The sequence below is a fragment of the Pelophylax lessonae genome (genome assembly GCF_965119305.1).
Source record: "Pelophylax lessonae genome assembly, chromosome: 7".
NCBI lineage: Eukaryota > Metazoa > Chordata > Amphibia > Anura > Ranidae > Pelophylax > Pelophylax lessonae.
The window spans coordinates 123002701-123025254 of NC_138774.1; the positions used below are offsets into that span (position 1 = coordinate 123002701).

At 45.9% G+C, this 22554-nt stretch overlaps 1 protein-coding gene across 1 annotated transcript in view; it reads left to right on the forward strand.

The window, feature by feature from the left end:
• Positions 1 to 22554, forward strand: part of SLC9A6 (solute carrier family 9 member A6) — a 170887-nt gene that overhangs the window by 72592 nt on the left and 75741 nt on the right. The window contains exons 3-5 of the mRNA XM_082263490.1: positions 2096 to 2173; positions 4570 to 4646; positions 20964 to 21076. Coding sequence (XP_082119616.1) covers positions 2096 to 2173; positions 4570 to 4646; positions 20964 to 21076 — 268 coding nt within the window. The remainder of the gene's footprint in view (positions 1 to 2095; positions 2174 to 4569; positions 4647 to 20963; positions 21077 to 22554) is intronic.

The window sequence follows — 22554 nt, forward strand, 5'->3', positions numbered from 1 at the left end:
TCAAAAAGTGAAATGCCACCTAAGCCTGTGCAACTTATAATATATACATTCCATAAAATTCATATAAACCAGAAAAAAGTGAAAGAAGTTCACAAACTGATTGACTTCCATACAGCCTTCAGTTTCCGTGCATTCTCTCATTACAATTTCAAAAATCTTCAAACAGTAAAAAGATCTTCAGTGTCCACACCACGCATACCCAGGTGCCCTTCACCCCACCTTATGGGTGTCTGCTCACCTCCACTGTTGGACCCCAACTGTAAAAAAGGAGGTCAATTGTTCTTTATTTACATATAGATGTCACTCCTCTCTCTAGTCCTCCTCTTTTAGCGATAAATAACCTCCCAGTTAATGGATAATATATAGGAAGCAGAGAAAAACACTGACTATAGCAGCTTGCTATGGGGCAAACAGCAGGGGGAGGGACCAGGAGTGCCAGTGGGGAAATGGAGATGAGGAGGATCAGGGCTTCTGTGTGCAAAACCATTGCACAGAGCAGGTAAGTATTACATGTTTGTTTTTTGTTTTTTTATTTTAATCTGAACCTTTACAAACACTTGGGTTTATGTGAATGGACCATTGGATTACCCACTTCTCTCTTTCCGGACTCATACCATGGTTTTGTTTTAGGGCAACAAAGCAAAAAAAAAAAAAAATGATTTCCAACTAATAAATACTTATGAAGCAAAGTAGTGCTCATTACATCCAATGTCATTTTATCAAACAAAGCCAACAGTTTGCCATTAAAGACATAGCTTTTTGGCATTCAAAATAAATAAGAAACCATGTATTACAAAGTACCATGTACTGGTAAAGAGTTCTAAAGGTAAAATGTTTTTTACTTCAAAGCATTTCCTGCATTAAGGTAAAAAACACTTTACTTATTGTGCCCCCTAAACACTTATCTTAGTCTTTTCTCGATCCAGTGCTGTGCCTGGCTGCAGTTCTTCTTTCCCCTCTCTTCCTAGTTTCACAGCAGATTCAGCCATTGGCTCCTGATGCCTGTCAGTCAAATCCTGTGAGAAGGGAGCCAGGGGTCGTGGCTGAAGCCACGCTGTGTGTGTGTGTGTGTGTGTGTGTGTGTGTGTGTGTGCATGTCTATGAACGCATACACCCGGGCTCGGGAGTGCGCCCGACTCGTGCCCCCCCCCCCCCAGAAAGCGGCTTGCAATGGGACACACAAAGGAGAGGAGAAGCAGACAGCGCCTGCGAAGGACTCCAGATTAGGAGGTTCGGTGGTGCTGTGTGCAATACCATTGCACAGAGCAGTTAAGTTTAACATCTTTTTTTATTTTAACTAAAATAGGGGGTTTCCAATCACTTTAAAACTGAATTCCATATTTCCTGTCACTTTAGTTAGTTTGGGCCAAGGTATTTCTATCACTAAGTGATGTGGCATCCGCTACATACAGTAGATGGAAATGTGTTCTGCAGCAGTACAGGCAACTTCCTGTCTCATGCTGGCACAATATCAAGTCAGCATGAATGCTTCTCCGACAGATATATTCAGGAAAAAATGTGTTCTGCAGCAGTACAGGCAACTTCCTGTCACATGCTGGCACAATATCAAGTCAGCATGAATGCTTCTCCGACAGATATATTCAGGAAAAGTCTTGTATTTTTACAAATCAATACAAAGCTTTCTCTGATTGGCTGAGGTGAAGAATGTGACATCATCCACTGATCAGGGGAAGCCACATATTCATTGATAAAAATACATGGCTTCTTCTGAATGGCTGGGAAGCATTCTGGTTGACTCCATTTTGTTTGGAGAAGTTACCTGCAGTGCTGTGGAACAGCAGCCACATACTATATGTAGCTAATGCTACTATAGTATATCACAGGACACACAGCGGCCACATCCCTTAGTAATGGAAATAGTTCACTTGGGATAGCTTGGCCCAAATAAACTATATAAAGTGACAGGCAACATGGAATTCAACTTTAAAACTCAAATTGAAGAAGTTTCAGAAATATCTGCAATTGCCATAGTAAAATGGTAAACAGCATGATGTTAGTGTGCAGTTTCAATATAAGTTAAAAAGTGAGAACTTATTTTTGGTAAGATGAATGATTGAGCATTTTCTCTTTACAGGTTACATTTGATCCTGAAGTTTTTTTCAACATTCTTCTTCCGCCAATCATATTTTACGCTGGATATAGCCTAAAGCGGGTAAGGTATAGAAGTCCCACTCACTTTACTGTATTTATAAAGGAGAAGCATCCTCACCCTAGGCTCCCCCCTTTCCTCATTTTCAAATCATAGAGTAGTGTTGCTTTGTACTTCACAGAAGATAGTTGATAATGAGATTTCAGGTCAATCGAAAGAAAATTACCAGGACTAGATTTCTACCAGGATCGACATCCTAGGGACTGGTAAGCTTCAATATATTCCATGTTTCTTGTGGGGTTTAGGTTTACTACCTGGGGTCAGATTATACCTGAAGTTGTCTTCCACTTCCTCCATTCTTCTGGCAGAGGGTGCCATTTAAAAAACTTACTTGCAGTTAGGCTTTGACTGCCAAGGTAAGATCTTACACACGATGGTAGTCAAGGGGTAAAACAAGCTTATGGCTGCAGTAGCATCCATGGGCTAATTTTCTGTTTCATACAGCAATTTCTGGACTTTAGATAAAAACTCTTGGTGTTGCAGATCTAAATCTAACACTAATGCTCTGGGTTCTGTTAAAACGGGGGCGCTATGGAAATGTCCCCTTTGAGTACCTCTGGACAGAGGTCCTAGCAGGTGATTTTGCCCCTTTTTTGAGAATTTATTAGAGCATGATAACCAAAATAAAGCATGTACAGTATATTGTACATTTCAGTTGGTTTTATTATAATTGGTCTCATGTTGGCATGTCTCTTTTTCCTATATTTGATCTGTTGATAATTACACTTAATTTGTATGCCTCTTAACTTGCTATAGTTGGATAGAGCAGCTTGGCTCCAGAACCACACTTTTTTTTAAAACAGTAACGTTTATTGAATTTCAACAAAATTAAAATCCAATAATTGGAACAGTAAACAGCTGCGACACATATGCCCAACCCTAAAAAGTCATCACATGATATACAGGTTATACCACAAATCTTCAATGATACATCAAAGGGAAAAGAAAACAAAGGAGATAAAATAACAAGTATACCTGTGTTAGCCATCCAAGTCAACCATGGTTTTCCTAATTCCAGACCGCAAGCCTACTCCTCTAAACCAACCCACAAAGCAAATCAGTGATCATATAATAAGAGATATAAAGGGAGGAATAGGGCTGAGGCTTACAACCATTGGGAAAGGGGAAAGAATAGCAGATAAAAAGATAAGGGTAAGGAAAGAAGGGAGGTGGATTCAGGGAGGCCAGGAGGGAAAAGAGGGGCAAAGTAGGAGGGGTGCCATGAAAGGCGCCAGTGGGCATCAAGGTAGAATAAGTAGCAAGGTTTACTTGGGTAAAGGGAAGAGAAGACACACAAATTTCAGTATTAAATCCCTAGCCTTAACCCATGCCTCCGAAATGTTGTTGAACTTCTTGGGGCAATTGTGACACCGGTATGTAAGCTTATGAAATGACAATGCCCTCTTGATCATGGGCCTCCAATGTCCTATCGCGGGCTCCACCCACATTTTGATTTGAACTTGTACTTCGACTAGATTGTCACTTCAAACCTGCAAAGAAACAGTTACATCCATTCCACTCTTGTGTTCAATTATTTAAATTGGAAATTCTTATTGGGTCACAGTTTGGTAAAGCTGGCCATAAACTATGCAAACTGATTGTACAACCTCTGCACAATCTCCTTTTAGAGTTTCCAAAAGTATGTAATAGAAGGGCACACCTAAACAACCCAATAAATTTGTATCAAATCAGGCAGGCTTTTGCACTATATAAATGATGGTGGATCTAAAAAAAATAAATAAAAAAAAGATTGCACGAACAGATTGTATAGCGTATAGTGGCCTTCAGGCCCCTTTTACACGGAACAGACTCTGTCAAGCGAATTTGCCTGCTCAGCGGGGGGATCTGTCTGCTGATCCCCACAGGGCAGGCGGATGACAGGTCTGTATCCCCTCTGCTGATGCATAGCAAACACACACACAGCTCGCTGTCCTCTATGGGCTGTCAGATGGAAATGGACCGCCTGTCTGTTTTCAACTGACTGTCATCAGATCCGCTGGACGGATGGGGAAGGGATCCAACAGAAGAAGCTGTGCAATGAGGACTTTCCACTCTGCATTCAGGGGTGAAGAGAGTAATGTAAAAGGATTACCACTATATGTTATAGCACACAGGGAACTCAATATAATATATAAAATCTATTTAACTTTATATGATCAGAAAAGGAATGTGGATAAAAACAAAGTGCTAATACTAATTTTCAATATAAAATCAAATAATGATGCTTTTCCTTGTACATATTTCAAGCTATTTGATTATGTATTTTTTTAATAAAACTTATATGGTTGCCACTTCCTGGTAGATCACCCAGATGCACAAATTTCGAAGTAATGTATTCCTGTTCAATATGGGAAATCATGTAATAGACCATTTTGACATATTTGTTATTTATTTTACAGAGGCATTTCTTCCGAAATCTGGGCTCTATCTTGGCCTATGCGTTCCTTGGAACTGCAATTTCTTGTTTTGTCATAGGGTAAGTATTTCTTGTCTGGCTGTAACACCAGTGTGGCATTGTGAAATATTGGCCCTTGATTTTGCATTAAATTTTGTCTGATGTTTTTGTGTCTATGATGCTTGAAGCACCATTGCTGACACTGTCAGAACTGTAAATGATAGCATCTGAACCAGGCAACCCTGGAAAGGTGGAGATCTATCTAAACAATTTAGAGATTAAAGATTGCAAAGGTGCATTGACCCTTTCTAAAAGGAGATAATTAGGCCTGATTTTTAAGGTAAGGAAGGTTTGAGAAGTCCAGGGGTCAGTACAAGCAGTCCCCGGGTTACAAACCAGATGAGGGCGCAGCGTGCCCCGGGCCGACAGTGCCCTCACTGCGGTGCAGAGGTAGTCTTGTCAGGATGGACGCCCACCCTCAGCAGCGTGGTCCGGTAAGTACAGTCCCCCTATCTGGCTAGCGGGCCTGGGGCGGACGTGGGCTCCTCCATAGGGGAGTAGGACCCTCTGGTACCCATACCTCCTACTACCCTACTACCCTCCTCCACTATGAGGGGTCACCTGGGACCTTCCCCTCCTACCCTGACCTCTCCATACCCTGGGCTCCAGACCCCCGGGACACTTTTAGTGGGGGGTTACCTATGTACGTCGCCTCAGGTGCTAATACCGGGTGGTGGACGGTGGGGGGGTACATGGTTGTGCCTCATACCGCCACCTTGGGGGGGTTCTTCTGCCGGGATGACCCCCGCCAGGGCCCCCAGGCCTGTTATTAGGGTAGGCCTCACGAGGCCTGAGGTCACGTGCTCATCAGCGCGAAGCAGCCATTTTGCCGTGGCCGGCAGCCTTAACAGACCTCAGCAGCCTGCCTGGGTATCACTGTAATGCCGGTGGCCATTTTGCTGGAGCCAGAGACAAAACGGCACAGGAGCTTCTGGCTCTTGTGGGTGGAGGCGTTTCCTTCTACTTCACTTCTTAATGCTGCTGATGGACCTTGATGTGTTCTCCATGTGGTAACTACTCTAGAGGAGTTTAATTACCCTGGCCTTGACCTTTTCATCTTCAGAGGGGTTTCAGGCCTTTAGGGGGCTTAGGATTATCCTCTGGAGTAGCGCTGCGTGCATCGCGATCGCCTCTTAAAGGCGCCAGTAGCAGTGGACTTGCTGGGACCTGTGGTGCCTTTGTAACCTCACTTAGCCTCAGGGGCGTTACTATTTGGTGATTGGGCGCGGATTGCTTCCTCTTAAGCCATTGCTCCTGTTTTCAGGAGAAGCTTCTGTTTAACCCCTTGTGGTGCAGGTTCCGGTGTTTCCCCATTTCCCTGTCTGCCATTTACATTCTTACGGTGCAATCCTACTTTTTGGATATGTCTAACATGGATTCCCCAAGTTTGTCTGCGACTCCCGATGTATCGTTGGGGCCTGCTTCTAAAGCTTCTAATGCTCTTGATGTGACTTTATTGTCTGTGATGCAAGAAATGTCCAGAAAAATTGACAAAGTTATTGCGGAAGCATTTACTAAGAAACGCCCTCAGCCCTCACCGGTCTCATCTCAGACCTCGAATTCTGAGGCCGATATGGTTGCCGGCGACGCGGACCTTCTTTTGGAGGATGTGTCCATGCATTCAGACTTTTCTGACGTGGAAGAGGATGTCTCAACACCCGCCTTGGCACAGGAAAAGGCGCTGATAGATGCTTTGATATCCTCAGTGAATGACATTCTAAAAATCACAGATGCGATTTCTAAATCGCAAGGAGCCTCGGTATCCTTTGGATCCCTCAGGGCAAAGAAATCGGCCAAGGTTTTCCCTTGTCCCGAAGTCTTGTCCGCCTTAGTGGAGGAACAGTGGCGGCGACGCTTGCAATTCCCAAACGTTTGGCTAGACGCTAGCCGTTTGAGGAAGAGATCTTACGAAAATGGACGGTTACCCCTCAGGTGGACCGCCAGATATGCGGTGTTCACAAGGCCATGGTTTTACCGGTGGCAGAATCCTCATCTCTCCCTGATCCCGTTGACAGTATTGAGGTCTTATCCTGACACCTGTATATGGTAGTGGGATCTATTCTCAGGCCTGCCCTGACTACCATTCTAGTCTCTTAGACTATGTTTGAATGGGTAAAGGCTCTGAGAGAGGCACTGACGGTAACCCTGTTACCGTCATCTGCCCTGGAACTCGCTGACCAATTATCGCAGACTCTGCCATTTGTATGTGATGCTAATTTGGACGTTCTTCCGCTCGCGGCCAGAGCGTCAGTGGTAAGTGTGCTCATCAGACGTGCAATCTGGCTGAAGTCCTGGTCGGCCGACCAGGCTTTTTAAGAAGCTTTTGGCAGATCTTCCCTTTCAGGTTGATCGCCTTTTTGGTTCCTCCTTGGATGACTTGATCAAGACGGTCACTGGGGGAAAGAGCACACTCCTTCCTCACTCTACTAAGGGTAAGTCTCCCTCGCGTAAGCGAGCTCCTTCCTTTACAGCCCAGAAGCGTATTTTTTGTGCGACCGTGTCACAGAAAACCAAACAGACTTCAGGCGGAAAAGGATCTGGGAAACGGTGGGCTGGTAAGCCAAAATCCTCTGCCCCCAGCACCTCCAAGCAGACCCCTTCTGCCTGAAGGGGCGCGCCCACCCACTTCAGGGGTGGGGGGACATCTCCAATTCCGGATCCTTGGACCTCACTGTTGCACGACAGGTGGGTCCACGAGGCAATTCAGTCCGGGTACAAGATAGTTTTGTTCCCGTCCGCCAGACAGATTTTTTCCCTCCAATCTTCAGCTGTCCCCAGACCGCCTTGCGGGGCTGCAGGAAGCGATTCGGGATATGCTGTCACAAGGTGTGATTGTACCTCATCAGGAACTCTTTCGAGAGTTCTATTCAAACCTGTTTACCATTCCACGGAAGGAGGGCAAATTGCGTCCAATCTTGGACCTCAAAACTCTGAACCGCATTGTGCCGTCCAGGAATTTCACATGGTGTCCCTGTGGTCAGTGGTGGATTTCTTGCATCAGGGGGACCTGCTGGCCTGGATCCATATCAAGGATGCCTATCTCCATGTCCCTATTTGCCAGGTTCATCAACGATTCCTCCGCTTCGCGGTGGGCAAGGATCATTTTAAATTTGTGGCGTTACCGTTTGGTCTTGCCTCTGCTCCCATGGTCTTCACTAAGGTGTTGGCCCCTATCCTGAGGAGTAGCGATTCTGGGGTACCTGGACGATCTTCTTCTCCGAGAGTACTCGTCTGTGACCTTGAAACGGGATTTGGAGGTGACCATTCACACTCGGAAGCAGTTCGGTTGGAATCTCAACCTTCAGAAATCTGCCCTGGTTCCAACAACCAGACTGGAGTATCTAGGGATGATCCTAGATTCAGCTTCGTCAAAGATATTTCTACCTCCTGTGAAGTTACAGAAGTTAGGGGAACGATTCTGTTGCTGCTGGCCTGCAACCTGGTGTTTCTCAAGTCATCTATGCAAGTGCTGGGCCTGATGGTGTCCTCCTTCGAGGCCGTACGGAGATCCAAGGAAGAGTCCAAGCTTCCGATCAACTTTCTGGAACTGAGAGCAATCAAGTTGAGCCTGTTCAACTGGACGGACAATTTCAAGGGGTGTTCTGTCCGAGTCCAGTCCGACAATGTCACGGCCGTGGCATATGTCAATCATCAAGGGGGCACCAGGAGTGCCCTGGCGGCTCTGGAGGTAGCCGAGATCCTGCGCTGGGCAGAGGACTACGTCCCAGCCCTATCCGCCGTGTACATTCCGGGCGTAGACAATTGCCAGGCGGACAGTCGTCAAACCCTGAATCAGGGAGAGTGGTCCCTGCATCCACAAGTGTTCCACCAGCTGTGTCTCTGGTGGGGGACCCCGGATGTGGACCTGTCACCTCCAGACAAAACAGGAAAGTTTCAAAGTTTGTGGCTCGGTCCAGAGATCCTCAGGTCGATGCCGTAGATGCCCTGGTGGCTCCCTGGAGCCAGTACGGACTAATTTATGCTGAAACTTTTATTTCGCCTGCTATGCAGGGTCGAGTTGGAGGGGATTCCGGTAATTCTGTTGGCTCCAGATTACTCAAGGCTAGGAAGTCCACTTCTCTGAAGCTTTATCATCGTACATGGAAAGTGTACATTGCTTGGTGCGAATCGTTGAAGCTGCATCCTAGATCCTTTGCTATCAGCAGGATCCTGACCTTTCGACAGAAAGGGGTTGACCAACGTTTGGCGTTGGGCACTCTTAAGTGTCAGATCTCGGCCTTGGCTGTGTACTTCCAACACCCTTTGGCTACGCACTCTTTGATTCATGAGTTTCTTCAGGGGGTTTGCCATTTGGCTCCCCCCAGGAGGTCTCCGTTACCTCCTTGGGACCTTAATTTGGTTTTATCGGTTCTTCAGAAATCTCCTTTCGAGAAAATAAGACACATTTCCTTGCTCGCCTTGTCACAGAAAGTTGTCACTTCGGCGCGCAGGGTCTCTGAACTAGCGGCGTCATCTTGCCGCTCTCCTTATCTGGTAATACACAGGGATAAGTTAATGTTACAGCCTAATCCGTCGTTTCTTCCTAAGGTGGTTTCAGACTTCCATCTGAACAAAGACATATTGCTTCCGTCACTCTGTCCAAAACCTTCACATCCTAAGGAAATTGCCTTGCATTGCTTGGATGTGTTTCAGGCGATACGGGTGTATCTGGAGACTACTGAGTCCTTTCGTAAGTTGGACTCTCCGATTGTGAATACAGATGGACCCCGTAGGGGTCATGCTGCGTCTGAGGTTACCATCTCTCGATGGATCAGACAGACCGTGGTGAACGCGTATTCTGTTAAGGGCAAGGTTCCTCCTTTCCCTGTCACAGTTCACTCTATGCGAGCGTTGAGTGCCTCTTGGGCTTTCCGCCATCAGGCGTCAGTGATGTAGGTTTGCAAGGTGTCTATTTTTCCTTCTCCTTTATGGTTTTGCTACAATTGAGCCCCAGTTGTTGCTTGTTGGGCTCCATGTTATATAGTTGGCTATGTTAGCCGTGGGAATTGCATTCTTTTAAGTTTGTCCTTTCCTGCTTTTGGACGTCCCATCCATCTGATTTAAAGCAGCAGCTACGTCCGTCGGTGGACGAAAGAGAAAATGGGATTTTTTACTTACCGTAAAATCCATTTCTCGGAGTCCACCGAGGGACGTAGCTCCCACCCCTCTTTTCTCTGAAGAGTTTTTGGTTATTATTCACTGCTTGCAACTAAACTGAAGATGCAACGGTGAGGCAAGGGGTAATAACCCAGGGACCCCATCCCCCTGGGCGTGTCAAAGCCTTTGGCTCTACCTGGTCACTCCTAGTGGGAGGGGCTTATTACCCATCCGTCTATGATTTTAAAGCAGCAGCTACGTCCGTCAGTGGACTGAGAGAAGTGGACTGAGAGAAATGTATTTTACAGTAAGTAAAAAAAATCCCATTTTTCACAAGTTGGTTCCTGAAGAACCAAGATTCAGAGGAACTACAAGCAGCAGCCGGCTGTGGTTTGCGCACTGGATAATCTAGATCCTTAAGGTCTCCTAGCCTGGCCAGCGAGCGTGAGCAGGTTATAGTCCAGAACTAGGCCTCGCCACGACAGTGCCCAACGGAGGAGACGAGCCTGCGCGTGGACAAGTCTCGCTGGGACGCGATCGACCTGGAACGCCCTGAGTCACAGCCTACCCCCTGGCTGGCAGCACCCCCACCCCAGTGAAAGGTGGACTGTTGGGAGTGGCGCCCAACTGGTTCCGTGGTATGGTGAGTAATACTGTCCCCCCAATCCTCTGGCGGTCTCTGGGTGAATATGGGCCCTCCTTGGGATGGTCGGACCCTCGGGTTCCCTTCCATTCTCCCAGCTCCCTTAACAGTCACTGTGGTCCTTTGGCCTCATCCTACCCCCATTCCCCCCTCTCCCCCTTCCCGGGGTTAGGTAAGAGCTGGCTTTGCCACTTGCTCCAATAAGTGGGGATGGATGCGGTTGTTGCTGACCGGGCTATCCGGATCTCACTGGGGGTCTTTGAGCAAGTTCCCGGCCCCTTGGGAATTAGTGACTGGGCCATGGATATCTTTTGTGCTCCCTGCGGCGGGTGTAGACTTGAGGGGGAGGTGCTGTTTCTTCATCCGCTTGTCTTCGCCTCATGTGGCTGGATCAGGCCTAAAAATTGAGGCCTTGGCTTGCGGCCTACTCCTGGCTGACCGGGTACCATGCTAGGCTGTCCGAGTTCCATGTCAGGCTGTCCGAGTACCACGTCAAGCTGTCCGAAGTGCCTGACTGAGCTGACCAGCGGATGTCAACAGATCGCCTCACACGGCCGGATCGGGCCGAAAAATTGAGTTGCGCGTCAGTGGCGTTGTTCTAAACGCAATAATGGTACTCACACTTGGTCTGCGGATCAGGCTTCTAAAAAGGTTTTATAGAGCGCCCCTTTACAGGGGACTGCCTATTTGGGTCTTTGTTGGAATCCGCTAAGGGCGAGTCACCGCGTAAGAGATGGGGCCCTTATTTTTCAGTACACAGGCAGCCCCCTCGGGCCTTCGGCATGCAGGAGCAAGGGGTGATTGTGACGGTTCCCTCTGGGGAACGCTTTCAGGGATTCTATTTAAACTTGTTTACTGTGCCCAGAAAGAAGGCAAAGTACGTCCGATTCTGGACCTCAAGGTGAACCGAGGTACAGAAGTTTCAAATGGAATCCATTCGAATGGTAGTGGCATCTCTACACCAAGGAGACTTTTTGACTTCTATAGATATCAAGGACGCATATTTACACATCCCTATTTACTGTGGACACCAGCGTTTTCTTTGCTTCACTGTAGGAGAGGAGCATTATCAATTTGTAGTGTTACCCTTTGGTCTCGCCTCCGTCCCCAGGGTCCTCCGGTGTTGGCATTACTGTGCCAACAGGGGATTTCGGTACTGGGATACCTGGACGATCTCCTATTGAGGGTGGACTCTCATTCAGCCCTGTTGGGGCTAAAACGTCTTCCGAGGCTTCTTCGCAGGATAAAAGTGGAAGGGGTTTCCGGTCATTTTGGTGGCCCCAGAATGGGCCTTGCAAGTCTTGGTACGCAGACCTGATCAGGTTGATCGCCGATGCTCCCTGGAGACTTCCGCGCAGGGAAGATCTGCTGTCTCAAGAACAGATCTTCCATTCTGCTTTACAGTCAGTGGCTTTAAAGGCATGGCTGTTGAAAGCCAGGTATTGAAGCATGAGGTCTTTCTGATTCAGTGATTCCTACACTACTGAAGGCCAGGACGTCTACCTCCAGGAAGATCTATCATCGTACGTGAAAATCGTACATTTCATGGTGTGAATCATTGAAGGTGCACCCTCGCTTGTTCTCGGTTGCTAGGGTTTTGACTTTTCTTCAAAAAGGTGTTGGAACAGCAGTTGGCTTTGGTCATTATCAAAGGCCAAGTGTCGGCTCTGGCTGCGTTTTTCCAATGCCCTTTAGCTAGACGTGCCCTGATTCACACTTTTGTTCAGGGGGTTCGCCATATGGCTCCCCTGGAGCGATCCCTGCTACGTCCGTGGCATCTGAATTTGCTATTATCTGTTCTTCAAAACCTCCCTTTTGAGAACATTAGGGAGATTCATCTGCCTGCCTTGTCTCAGAAGGTTGCCTTTTTGGTGGCTAATACTTCCGTCCGCAGAGTATCTGAGTTGGCGGCATTGTCCTGCCGCTCACCTTATCTGGTGGTCCACAGAGATAAAGTGGTACTCCGACCTAATCAGTCGTTTCTTCCTAAGGGTGGTTTCTGATTTTCATCTGAAGACATTGTGCTGCCTTCTGTTTCTGCTGCGACCATATCCAGATGGATCAGGCAGATGGTAGTTTAGGCTTATTCATTAAAGGGTCAGGTTCCTCCTTTCCCAGTGAAGGCACATTCTACTAGAGCGCTGAGCGCCTCTTGGGCTTTTCGCTATCAGGCGTCAGTGCTGCAAGTTTGCAAGGCTGCAACTTGTTCATCTGTGCATTAGTTCACAAAATTCTACAAAGTGAATTTTGCATCTTCGGTGTGTTGGCATCTTTGGATGCTTCCTTTGGCCGCAAGGTTTTGCTGGCTGCTGTTTTAAAGAGAATCTTTTTTTATTTCTCTTTTGAGGATGTGTGTTTTTTCTAGGGGAGCTCCAGTTGTTCCTGGTTGAGCTCCATGTTACCTGGTTGGCTAGGTTTAGCCTTTGGGGAATTACGTCTTCTTGTGGTGTTTTCCCACCCCTCATGATTATACTGCTTTGGGACATCCCATTGGTCTAAAGATGATGGAGCTGCGTCTGTCGAACGATAGATAAAACTGGATTTTTGTAAGAACTTACCGTAAAATCCTTTCCTCTGCAGTTCATTGACAGACAGACACAGCCCCCGCCCTTCTACTTCTGAGTGAATGTGGTTTTTTGTCTTCTAAACACTGCTTGCAACTAAACTGATTGCTGATAGCAGAGTGTGTGGGGTTATGCCTGCAGGGACAGACCCATAGGTGTGGTTAAGCTTTTTTCCTGCCTAGTGCCTATTCCTGATAGGAGGAGCATAACCCATTGGTATAAAGATGATGGAGCTGCGTCTGTCGATGAACTTCAGAGAAAAGGATTTTTCAGTGAGTTCTTAAAAATAATCCAGTTTTTTAGGTGTATCTCCAGCCCAAAAAATATTTTTTAAGCTTTTAGAAATATAGCATAGCATAGGGAAGGGTTAACACCCCTGTAACATTTGTTTTGCTGTCTGTTTCCTGTTCAAAGTTTTCACCTCGCTTTCTGTGCCTGTGACAATTGTATTTTGAAAATGTTGGGTTGGTGTGGAAACAAGGATTGGTGATAAAATTTCAGTGGAGACAACTTTTTCCCATGATAACTTTTAGAGAAGTGAATTTCCCTTCCTAGGGATAGATTTCCTCTCACTTCCTGTTATCTCCCTCCGTTTGTAAGTATAAGTAGTTTGTAAGTCACATGTTTGTAACCCAGGGACCGCCAGTAGTAGGTTACACAGAGTCCAAGGGTTAAAGTACACACACTCGTCTGCATGGTAGGCAGCAGAATACTGCTTATCCCTCTTACAACACTACCAGTCTAGCACTGAGGACCTGATGTTACAGCTGGCACCCTTGTGCTTGTCTGGCACAAACCCCTTGCTGTTCTTTCACCAAATTCCAGCCCACAGGGACCTGCTCTGCTGCACTTGAATTGCTGCTTTAACACACGTGTCTCGTGGTTTGGCAGCATTGGCTGGACAGATCCTTACCTCACACTGCTGTCCGATTGGTGCCGGCTCTCTCATTTTCACATCTCTAAAAAAATGTTTAGGATGCTTCAAATTATTTTGTTCGTTTTGACTTTTCTCCAAATCCCTGAACCACTTCATATGGTTTTGTTGGAAAAACTTCAGGCTGAATACCAGTGATTATAGGAAAGCAAGTAAGATCCATTATATTTCATGCTCCTGGAGAAAAAACACGATACAAAACAAATTAGTCCGTCTACGTGCAAATCTAACTAAAACAAGAGTTAAAGCTTTTTATAGTAATGCATAAGGCATAGGCGTGTTCTGGGTTGTAACCTAGGTGTGACCATATACTCAATCCAATCAGTATCAATGTCTTCTTACAGTAAGTTAATAGTTAACTGGGTGTTAACATCAGGTGACTGTCGCAAAAAGGAAACTTGTAGCAATCTTACTGGTTCAAACTGGTTCTGGTCACATCCTGCTGTATTTGGAAGAGATGCCTTGTGTTATCTTCAAGGCTGTTGATTCTGTAAATGAGAAAACGACTCTTCTTTCAAGGATTCCAGTTGGTTTTCGGTAGGGGTGTATGCCTCAAATAAGAACATTCATTAGTAATTGGTTACCTTACTCTAGCTGCTGCGATTATAGGTTGATATAAAGCGTTACTCTATCTACATTTATAGGTTCACATAATTCATTACTCCAGCTACATTTAATAAAAGATTCCTGACTCAGCCCATTCTTCCAACAGGTTTAAAATTTTCTTTCTAGAATCCTACCTACAGTATATAAAAAGTATCAAATTCTGATCTCTCATGTAACAGTTATTAACGCTAAGCGGTTTTAAATTATTTTCCTAATTCCGATTTCGGAATACTACCCATGGCCTATATTAGCTATTAACTATTTAGACATACCCAAAATAAAAGTTTGTTCTTAATGAGGTAATTTTTCCAAATGGTCCTATGGAAAAATTGTAGTATATAACTTAATTTCTTCTAATTATTCTCTGCCGATGCACATGTAAACCCTAACAAGTAACTGCTCTTATTTTCTAATTTTTGGTATGCAATTGGAATACGATTTGGAAGCATTCTGTTATATCTGTTTTGATAAGTGTAAAAAAACTGTTGATCCTGTGAGAAATGTAGAGCTTCCCTATGTTATCTTACTATTTAGCCCTTCATAGTTGTTGTATTGGACTATGAAATGATTAGCCTACATGTTGTAGATATCTGAGAATGTGAGTGGTTGAGTAGTTTAGCCACACACAAAATTGTTGTAAACCTCTGACATGAAATATGAACAAAGCATGTCCTTCTATAGTGTGTGCTTGTCTCAATCTAGAGAACTAACTGTCATTTCTCTCTGCTGCCCCATTCCTATTCTATCTGCCTAAGTCACTTCTGACAGGTTTTCCTGACACCAAGAAGAAACAAAGTGACAGGGAAGGGAGCTGTGAGGTGTGTAGCTTCCCTCCAATCAGCTCGTAGAGCTCCCCTCTCTGAGCTCTGCAGAATGCAACTTAAGCTTCATCATCCCGGTATAACCCCTTCTACCAGAGGTCGTGCAGCTTCCTGCCCCCTGATTACTGAAAGCTCAAATAGCTGTATAAATTCTGCACTTTGAATGGCTGTTGAAAGGGATAGAGAGAAACTGGTACAACTCAGGCAGGAGGATTTGTTTAATCTCTGTATAACCAGAGGCCAGTCACTTCACTTGGTAAATGTAACGGTTTACAACCTCTTTAATTTCATGAATGCTGATGTTAATTTGCAGAGACAGTGGGCCTTATTTCTGAAAAACAATGAGGGGAAAATTATCTGACACTTCCTTTTTCTATAAATGAAGGTAATCAGAGTTTCTCTGTCGCTCATTGACAGACACAGTCCTCTTTGATTAATATCAGTAGGGTTATACTGCCCCCTACAGGAGTAGGACACTAGGCAGGAAAAACATTCTGGCCACACCTTAGGGGCAGTCCCAGAGGGTATATCCTCTCTCTCACTGCTACAGGATGTTAGTTTTTTTTCTGCCTAGTCAGGAGTAAGGACCTAAGTTCCTTGCTGGGATCTCTGGTCCTGGCAAGCTTTTTTAGATAAAACTTTTTTAGTTAGCTTTTTTCTCTCCAGTTTTTGTTCCTGTGAGATCTTCAAGCAATTATGCTGGAGCTGGGCGACGGGCTGGATGTTGAGATCCAGTGGTCACCCCAGCCGGCCTACGAGCGCCTGCAGGCCCTAGGTCGGCCGCGACGTAGTCTCATTGGACGGGGACTGGCCCTGCGAGTTAAACGTCTCGCCAGGTCGCCTATGACCAGTCAGAAACTGAGTCACGGCGTCCGTATTGGTCGACAGCCCCCCCCCCCTCGGTGGAGAGGGGTTCTGTTAGGAGTGGGTGCCCGCCTGTTCCGGTATGGCTGCTACTCCGGGCGGAGTCTCCACAGGCTCTGTTACTAAACTTGGAGATCACGATGACCTCTTTGGAAGAGTTTGGGTGGCTGGTGAACCGGCAGAAATCATCCCTGGTTCCCACCAGGAGACTGAACTATCTGGGCCTAACTTTGGATACATCCTTGGCAAAAGTGTTTCTCCCGGCGGAGAAACTCCGGAAGATTCAGTCGACGACTCAGTTATTATTGACCGTCAACTGGCCTTCCCTGCGGACTTGCATGAGGGTTCTGGGACTGATGGTGGCCTCCTTCGAGGCAGTACCGTTTGCCCAGTCTCATACCCGGATTCTCCAAAAGGAGATTCTTCTCAAATGGAACCGGAATCCCGATTCCCTGGACAATCAGATCCGACTGAGCGAACGGACCAGGGAATCTCTGGTTTGGTGGCTTCGATCACCAATGCTCAGTCAGGGAAAGTAATTTCTTCCAATCTATTGGACGATTGTCACCACGGATGCCAGTCTATCCGGGTGGGGTGGGGTTCTCGGCAGACAATCTGCTCAGGGGCTCTTGTCCCTGGAAGAATCCAGGTTACCGATAAATGTATTAGAACTGCGAGCGATCAGACTTTGTCTGATTCACTGGACCGAGCAGCTCCGGGGCAACCCGGTGCGGATCCAGTCGGACAATGCCACGGCCGTGGCTTATGTCAATCCCCAGGGGGGCACCAAGAGTGTCCTGGCGACCATGGAAGTGGCCAGCATCCTTCGTTGGGCGGAACGATTTATTCCAGCCCTCTCCGCGGTATTTATTCCGGGGGTGGAGAATTGGCAGGCAGATTTCCTCAGCCGTCAGATTCTGGATCAAGGGGAATGGTCTCTTCATCCAGAGGTATTTCACCAATTGTGCCTTCGTTGGGGCACCCCGGATGTGGATCTGTTGGCATCTCGGCTCAACAGGAAGGTGCGGAGGTTTGAAACTTGCTCCCGCGATCCTCTAGCGGACGCCGCAGACGCGCTGGTCGCCCCGTGGGGGCAGTACCAGCTACTGTATGCCTTTCCTCCTCTCAAATTGCTGCCGAAGCTTCTTCGCAGGATAGAGGTGGAGGGAATTCCAGTTATCCTGGTAGCTCCGGACTGGCCTCGTCGGGCCTGGTACGCCGACCTGGTCAGGCTGGTCGCAGACGTTCCTTGGCGACTTCCTCTCAGGGAGGATCTGCTGTCGCAGGGACCGATCTTCCATCCTGCTTTACGATCGCTGGCTTTAATGGCCTGGCTGTTGAGACCCAGGTGCTGAAGGACAAGGGGTTGTCAGCTTCAGTTATTCCTACTCTCATTAAAGCAAGGAAAGCGACTTCCAGAAAAGTCTATCATCGCACATGGAAGTCCTATATCGCGTGGTGTGAATCCCTTGGGTTTCCTCCACATTCCTACTCGGTGGCCCGTATATTGGCTTTTCTGCAAAAGGGGGTTGAGCAGAAACTGTCCTTGAGCACTATCAAGGGTCAGGTTTCAGCGTTGGCAATATTCTTTCAGAGGCCTCTGGCTACTCATTCCTTGGTGCGGAGTTTCATCCAGGGGGTGCGGCACCTGGCTCCGCCGGTGCGCGCGCCCTTACCGCCCTGGGATCTTAATTTGGTGTTGTCGGTTCTTCAGAAACCTCCCTTTGAAAATATTAGGGAGATTCCCTTGCTTACTTTATCCCAGAAGGTGGCCTTTTTGGTGGCTATCACTTCTGCACGCAGGGTGTCAGAACTGGCTGCATTGTCCTGTCGTTCCCCATATCAGGTGGTTCTTCGTCCGAATCCATCCTTCCTTCCTAAGGTGGTTTCAGATTTCCATCTAAATGAAGATATTGTGTTACCTTCCCTGTGTCCTAAGCCCAGTCATCCTCGGGAGTTTGCGTTACACTCCCTGGATGTAGTTCGGGCGATCAGGGTGTACTTGACTACTACGGAATCTTTCCGTAAGACGGATTCACTTTTTTGTGATCACGGATGGCCCTAGAAAGGGGTTGCCTGCGTCTGCCGCGACTATCTCTAGATGTATCAGACAGACGGTGGTACAGGCTTATTCTATTAAGGGTCGGGTTCCCCCGTTCCCTGTTAAGGCGCACTCCACTTGGGCGCTTAGTGCTTCCTGGGCCTTCCGCCATCAGGCGTCAGTGGTTCAGGTTTGCAAGGCGGCTACCTGGTCGTCGGTTCATACCTTTACAAAATTTTATAAAGTTGATGTGCTGGCATCGGCGGATGCCTCTTTTGGCCGCAAGGTTCTGCAGGCCGCTGTTTGAGGAGACCGTTGGTCTACCTCGAGGGTTTTTTGTTGGATTTTCAGTTGAGTCTCATCCTTTTGTCCGATGAGCCTTTAAGACTTCTGGTTGGCACTGGTTGGGCCTTCTAGATGGGATTTTGATTTCCGTTATCCCACCCCTCATTTGTGGCACTGCTTTGGGACGTCCCTACTGATATTAATCAGAGGACAGCGTCTGTCAATGAGCGACAGAGAAAACTGGATTTTTTGTAAGAAATTACCGTAAAATCCTTTTTCTCTTAAGCTCATTGTTAGACGCAGTACCCGCCCCTCTATTTGAGTTGGGTTGGGTTAAATTCTCTGACACTGCTTTGTGACATAACTAACATGCTGTAGCAGGGAGAGAGAGGATATACCCTCTGGGACTGCCCCTAAGGTGTGGCCAGAATGTTTTTCCTGCCTAGTGTCCTACTCCTGTAGGGGGCAGTATAACCCTACTGATATTAATCAAATTGGACTGCGTCTGTCAATGAGCTTAAGAGAAAAGGATTTTACGGTAAGTTCTTACAAAAAATCGAATTTTCCATTTCATTGACTTCCTATACAGTACTGTGAAGGGAAGAAACACAAAGACATTCTGTCCCCCAGACACTTCCTTACCTACTTCTGCTCTTACAACTTTACGCAACCTTTGGACAAGAACAATTTTTACATTTTCTTCCTGCACATCCTCTGATAGAAGGGGTTATACCGGGATGATGCCTGCACCTACAGGCATCATCCTGGTATTTTTCTATTAATCTGGTGATTCCCTAAAATGTAAAAGCCATCCTTCTGAACTTCTGAAATGAAAAATGGAACTGAGCATATTCCTCTATAGTGTGTACTAGCCTCAATCCAAAGCGCCCAGTGTGATTTCTGATTCCTCTCTCTTCCTTCTATCTGCCTTAGTCACTTCTGACATGTTATCCAGACACAGCAGAATCTTGGGAGTTGGCCTTGCCCACCTCCAGCACACAGAAGGTGATTGAAAGTTTCAGCTGTGCATGTTTCTTTGTCAGACTCTGTAGTGGTGGTGGGGGGGCATGTTCGTTCTCTCCACTCAGGTCTCCGATTACTCCCAGCTGTCCTCTATGTTCTGCGCAGTGTGTGAAGTAAGATCCTTGCCCCCTGGTTGCTGGAGCAGGGAAATTGCCTTTGATCTGTGTGTTTTAGAAGGTTGTAGAGGAGAGAGGGCTGCAAACGGGTGCAACTTATGTAGGAGGATTTGTTTAATCTCTGTGTATCACCTGAGGTTAGTCACTTCACTGGGTATATGTAAGGGTCCTTACACACAGGCGGTCCGTATGTCCGTTTTTCATCCCATTTTTTGGCGGATGAAAAACGGACATATGCACGTCAATGAGATTGCGGATGTCAGCGGATGACCATCCGCTGACATCCAATTTGCGTCCTTTCCTATCAGTTCAGTTTTTCGGAACAGAAGAGAACCCTATTTTTCTTCCTTTTTTTTTTTTTTTTTTTTTTTTTAAATTCAATGTTTATTGGGAGAGGAAAAGGCATACATTCTTCCTTTTTGAAAAAACTGAACGGACGCAAAAACGGATGTCGGCGGTGTCATCCGCTGACATCCACAATCCCATTGATATACATTATCTCAGTTTATCATCCGCAAGCGGATGGGATGATAAACGGACATACGGACCGGATGACAAAAGTGTCATCTGTGTCCTTAAAAAAAAAAAAGTGCCGGAGCGGATCAAAAAACGGTCTGCTCCGTGTGAAAGGACCCTAAGGGTTTACAACTACTTTAAGATAACAAAAAACACATATATATATTTTTATAAGAACAAGGCATTTGTTAAGGCTTTGCAACAGCAGAGTAGTACAGGACATTCTATATACTGTATGTCCTGTGTACTTTTAAGTTTTTAGGTGTGTGTGTGTGTAGCACACTCAGTGTCCTCAGATGTTTTAATGAGTAACATGAAGGCTAATCTGTGAAAACTAGAGCAGCAAATAATTGAAGTGTTTCCAACAGGAGCCAGTCAGAATTCTTATTTCTCACTTCAGCTTAGAGAATTTGAAATGCTGATTGGTTGTTACCATCTTTTTTTCCTTTTAATAAATTTGCTATATTGTGTGGTATAGTCTGCTTTGTTTGCCTGCTGTCCTCTGTGTCTGCTTTGAGTGATGTGATGCTCACTCAAGGGACATGTGACCACTATTGTCCTTTGCACTCTGTGAGAATCAAGTAGGGATCAGTCTGAAGAAAGACTTGTGTTGTCTCATAGCAAATAACAGCTTCATTTGCATGCAGAATTATATTCTGTTGTATTTTCACTTTATTGTTGTGTTATCACAGTGAATTTTTCTTTACATTCTTACAGCAATTCTACCACCATATTGATTTAGTAAAGTCCTACTGGGAAATAAATCGACAGAAATGTGAATAGTAAAATAATGTTAAAAGCAACTTAGTCTGTTTCTTTTTTGCCTAGATCACTTATATATGGGTGTGTGATGCTAATGAAGGTCACTGGAACACTTGGTGGTGATTTCTACTTCACTGACTGCCTATTTTTTGGAGCCATTGTTTCTGCTACCGACCCTGGTAAATTTACATGTGGTTCATATTATGTTTAATTTTAATGATAGGGGGTTTCCTAACAAGCTTGTTCCAGCAACATGTCATTGGCCATGGGGGACATTGGCAGACTATGGAGTGCAGCAATAAACATACTTCTATTTCTGGGGGGGGCTTGCATTTTTCTCAATAAATGCAAAGTGTCCTTTCACTTAATGAGGTGAAGAGGAGGGCGTTGATGCCATGATATCCACCTTGTCCAGTGGCATGCCTACAGCATTTGGCACCCTGGGCGGATCCTATATCTGGCACCCCCCCTCAACTTTAAGATGTAAAAACACCCGCAAAAATTTGCAATGTTTTCAAGAATATTTATTGCACAAATTTCACAGCCCCCCATCACAGTTCCCCTTGCAGTCTGCCCTCCGTCTCTCTAACCACAGTTCCCCCTTTTGCACTCTCTGCCTCTCCTGCACAGTCCTACCTTCAGCATAAATAGTGTTTAAGTTTGAGTAAGAGATTGGAGATTTGCTAAAGGAGATATTCAGAGACTACAGACGTGATACAGGAGATGGTCAGAGACTGCAGACAGGATACAGTAGATGGTCAGGGACTGCAGACAGGATACAGTAGATGGTCAGGGACTGCAGACGTGATACAGGAGATGCTCAGAGACTGCAGACGTGATACAGGAGATTCACAGCCGGTCACATTTAAACAAGGAAGAGCCGATTATAAGCTCTCCTCGCCTCACACTGACAAGTGTGTGGCGAGGAGAGCCGATCAGCGGCATCTCCTCACAGGGGAGACCTGTACAGGTAATCAATGAAACAGCAATCAATGACACCAATCAGTGCTGCCTTTCAGTGCCTGCTCATCAGTGCCGCTGATCAGTCTCTTCAGGGCAATCAGCGCACATCAGTGAAGGAGAAAAATTACTTCTTTACAACATTTTCTGACAGAAACTAAGAAAAACTTTTTCTTTTTGTTTTTTCAAACTTTTCGGTCTTTTTTCATTTTTTATATTCCACCAATATTCCATTTTTTATATATACCACCAAATGCTCTATTTGTGTGAAAAAATATAAAAATGTCATATGGGTACAGTGTTGTATGACTGCACAATTGTCATTCAAAGTGTGACAGCGCTGAAAGCGGAAAATTGGCCTTGACAGGAAGGGGGTGAAAGTGCCCGGTAGGCAAGTGGTTAGGGATTTGACTTGTAGTTTACACGCAAGTAGTGTGCATTCCCTGACCAGAGGTTTCGGGGAAGCAATGCTAAGAGATGCCTAGCAGGGAACTTGAAAAAGTAAATGATTTGGGGCACATTGAGGAAAAATTCTTGTGGCACTTTACTTTTGTGAACCTAAATTGAAGAATTTAAATAGCTCCAAGGGTTTAATAATACTTTTAAGACTTTATACATTGTCATTGTATAGTAGTTACAGTTATCTAGGAATAAATAATTAACATGGTATTTACCAAAGGTTTGAATTTAGCTTGGC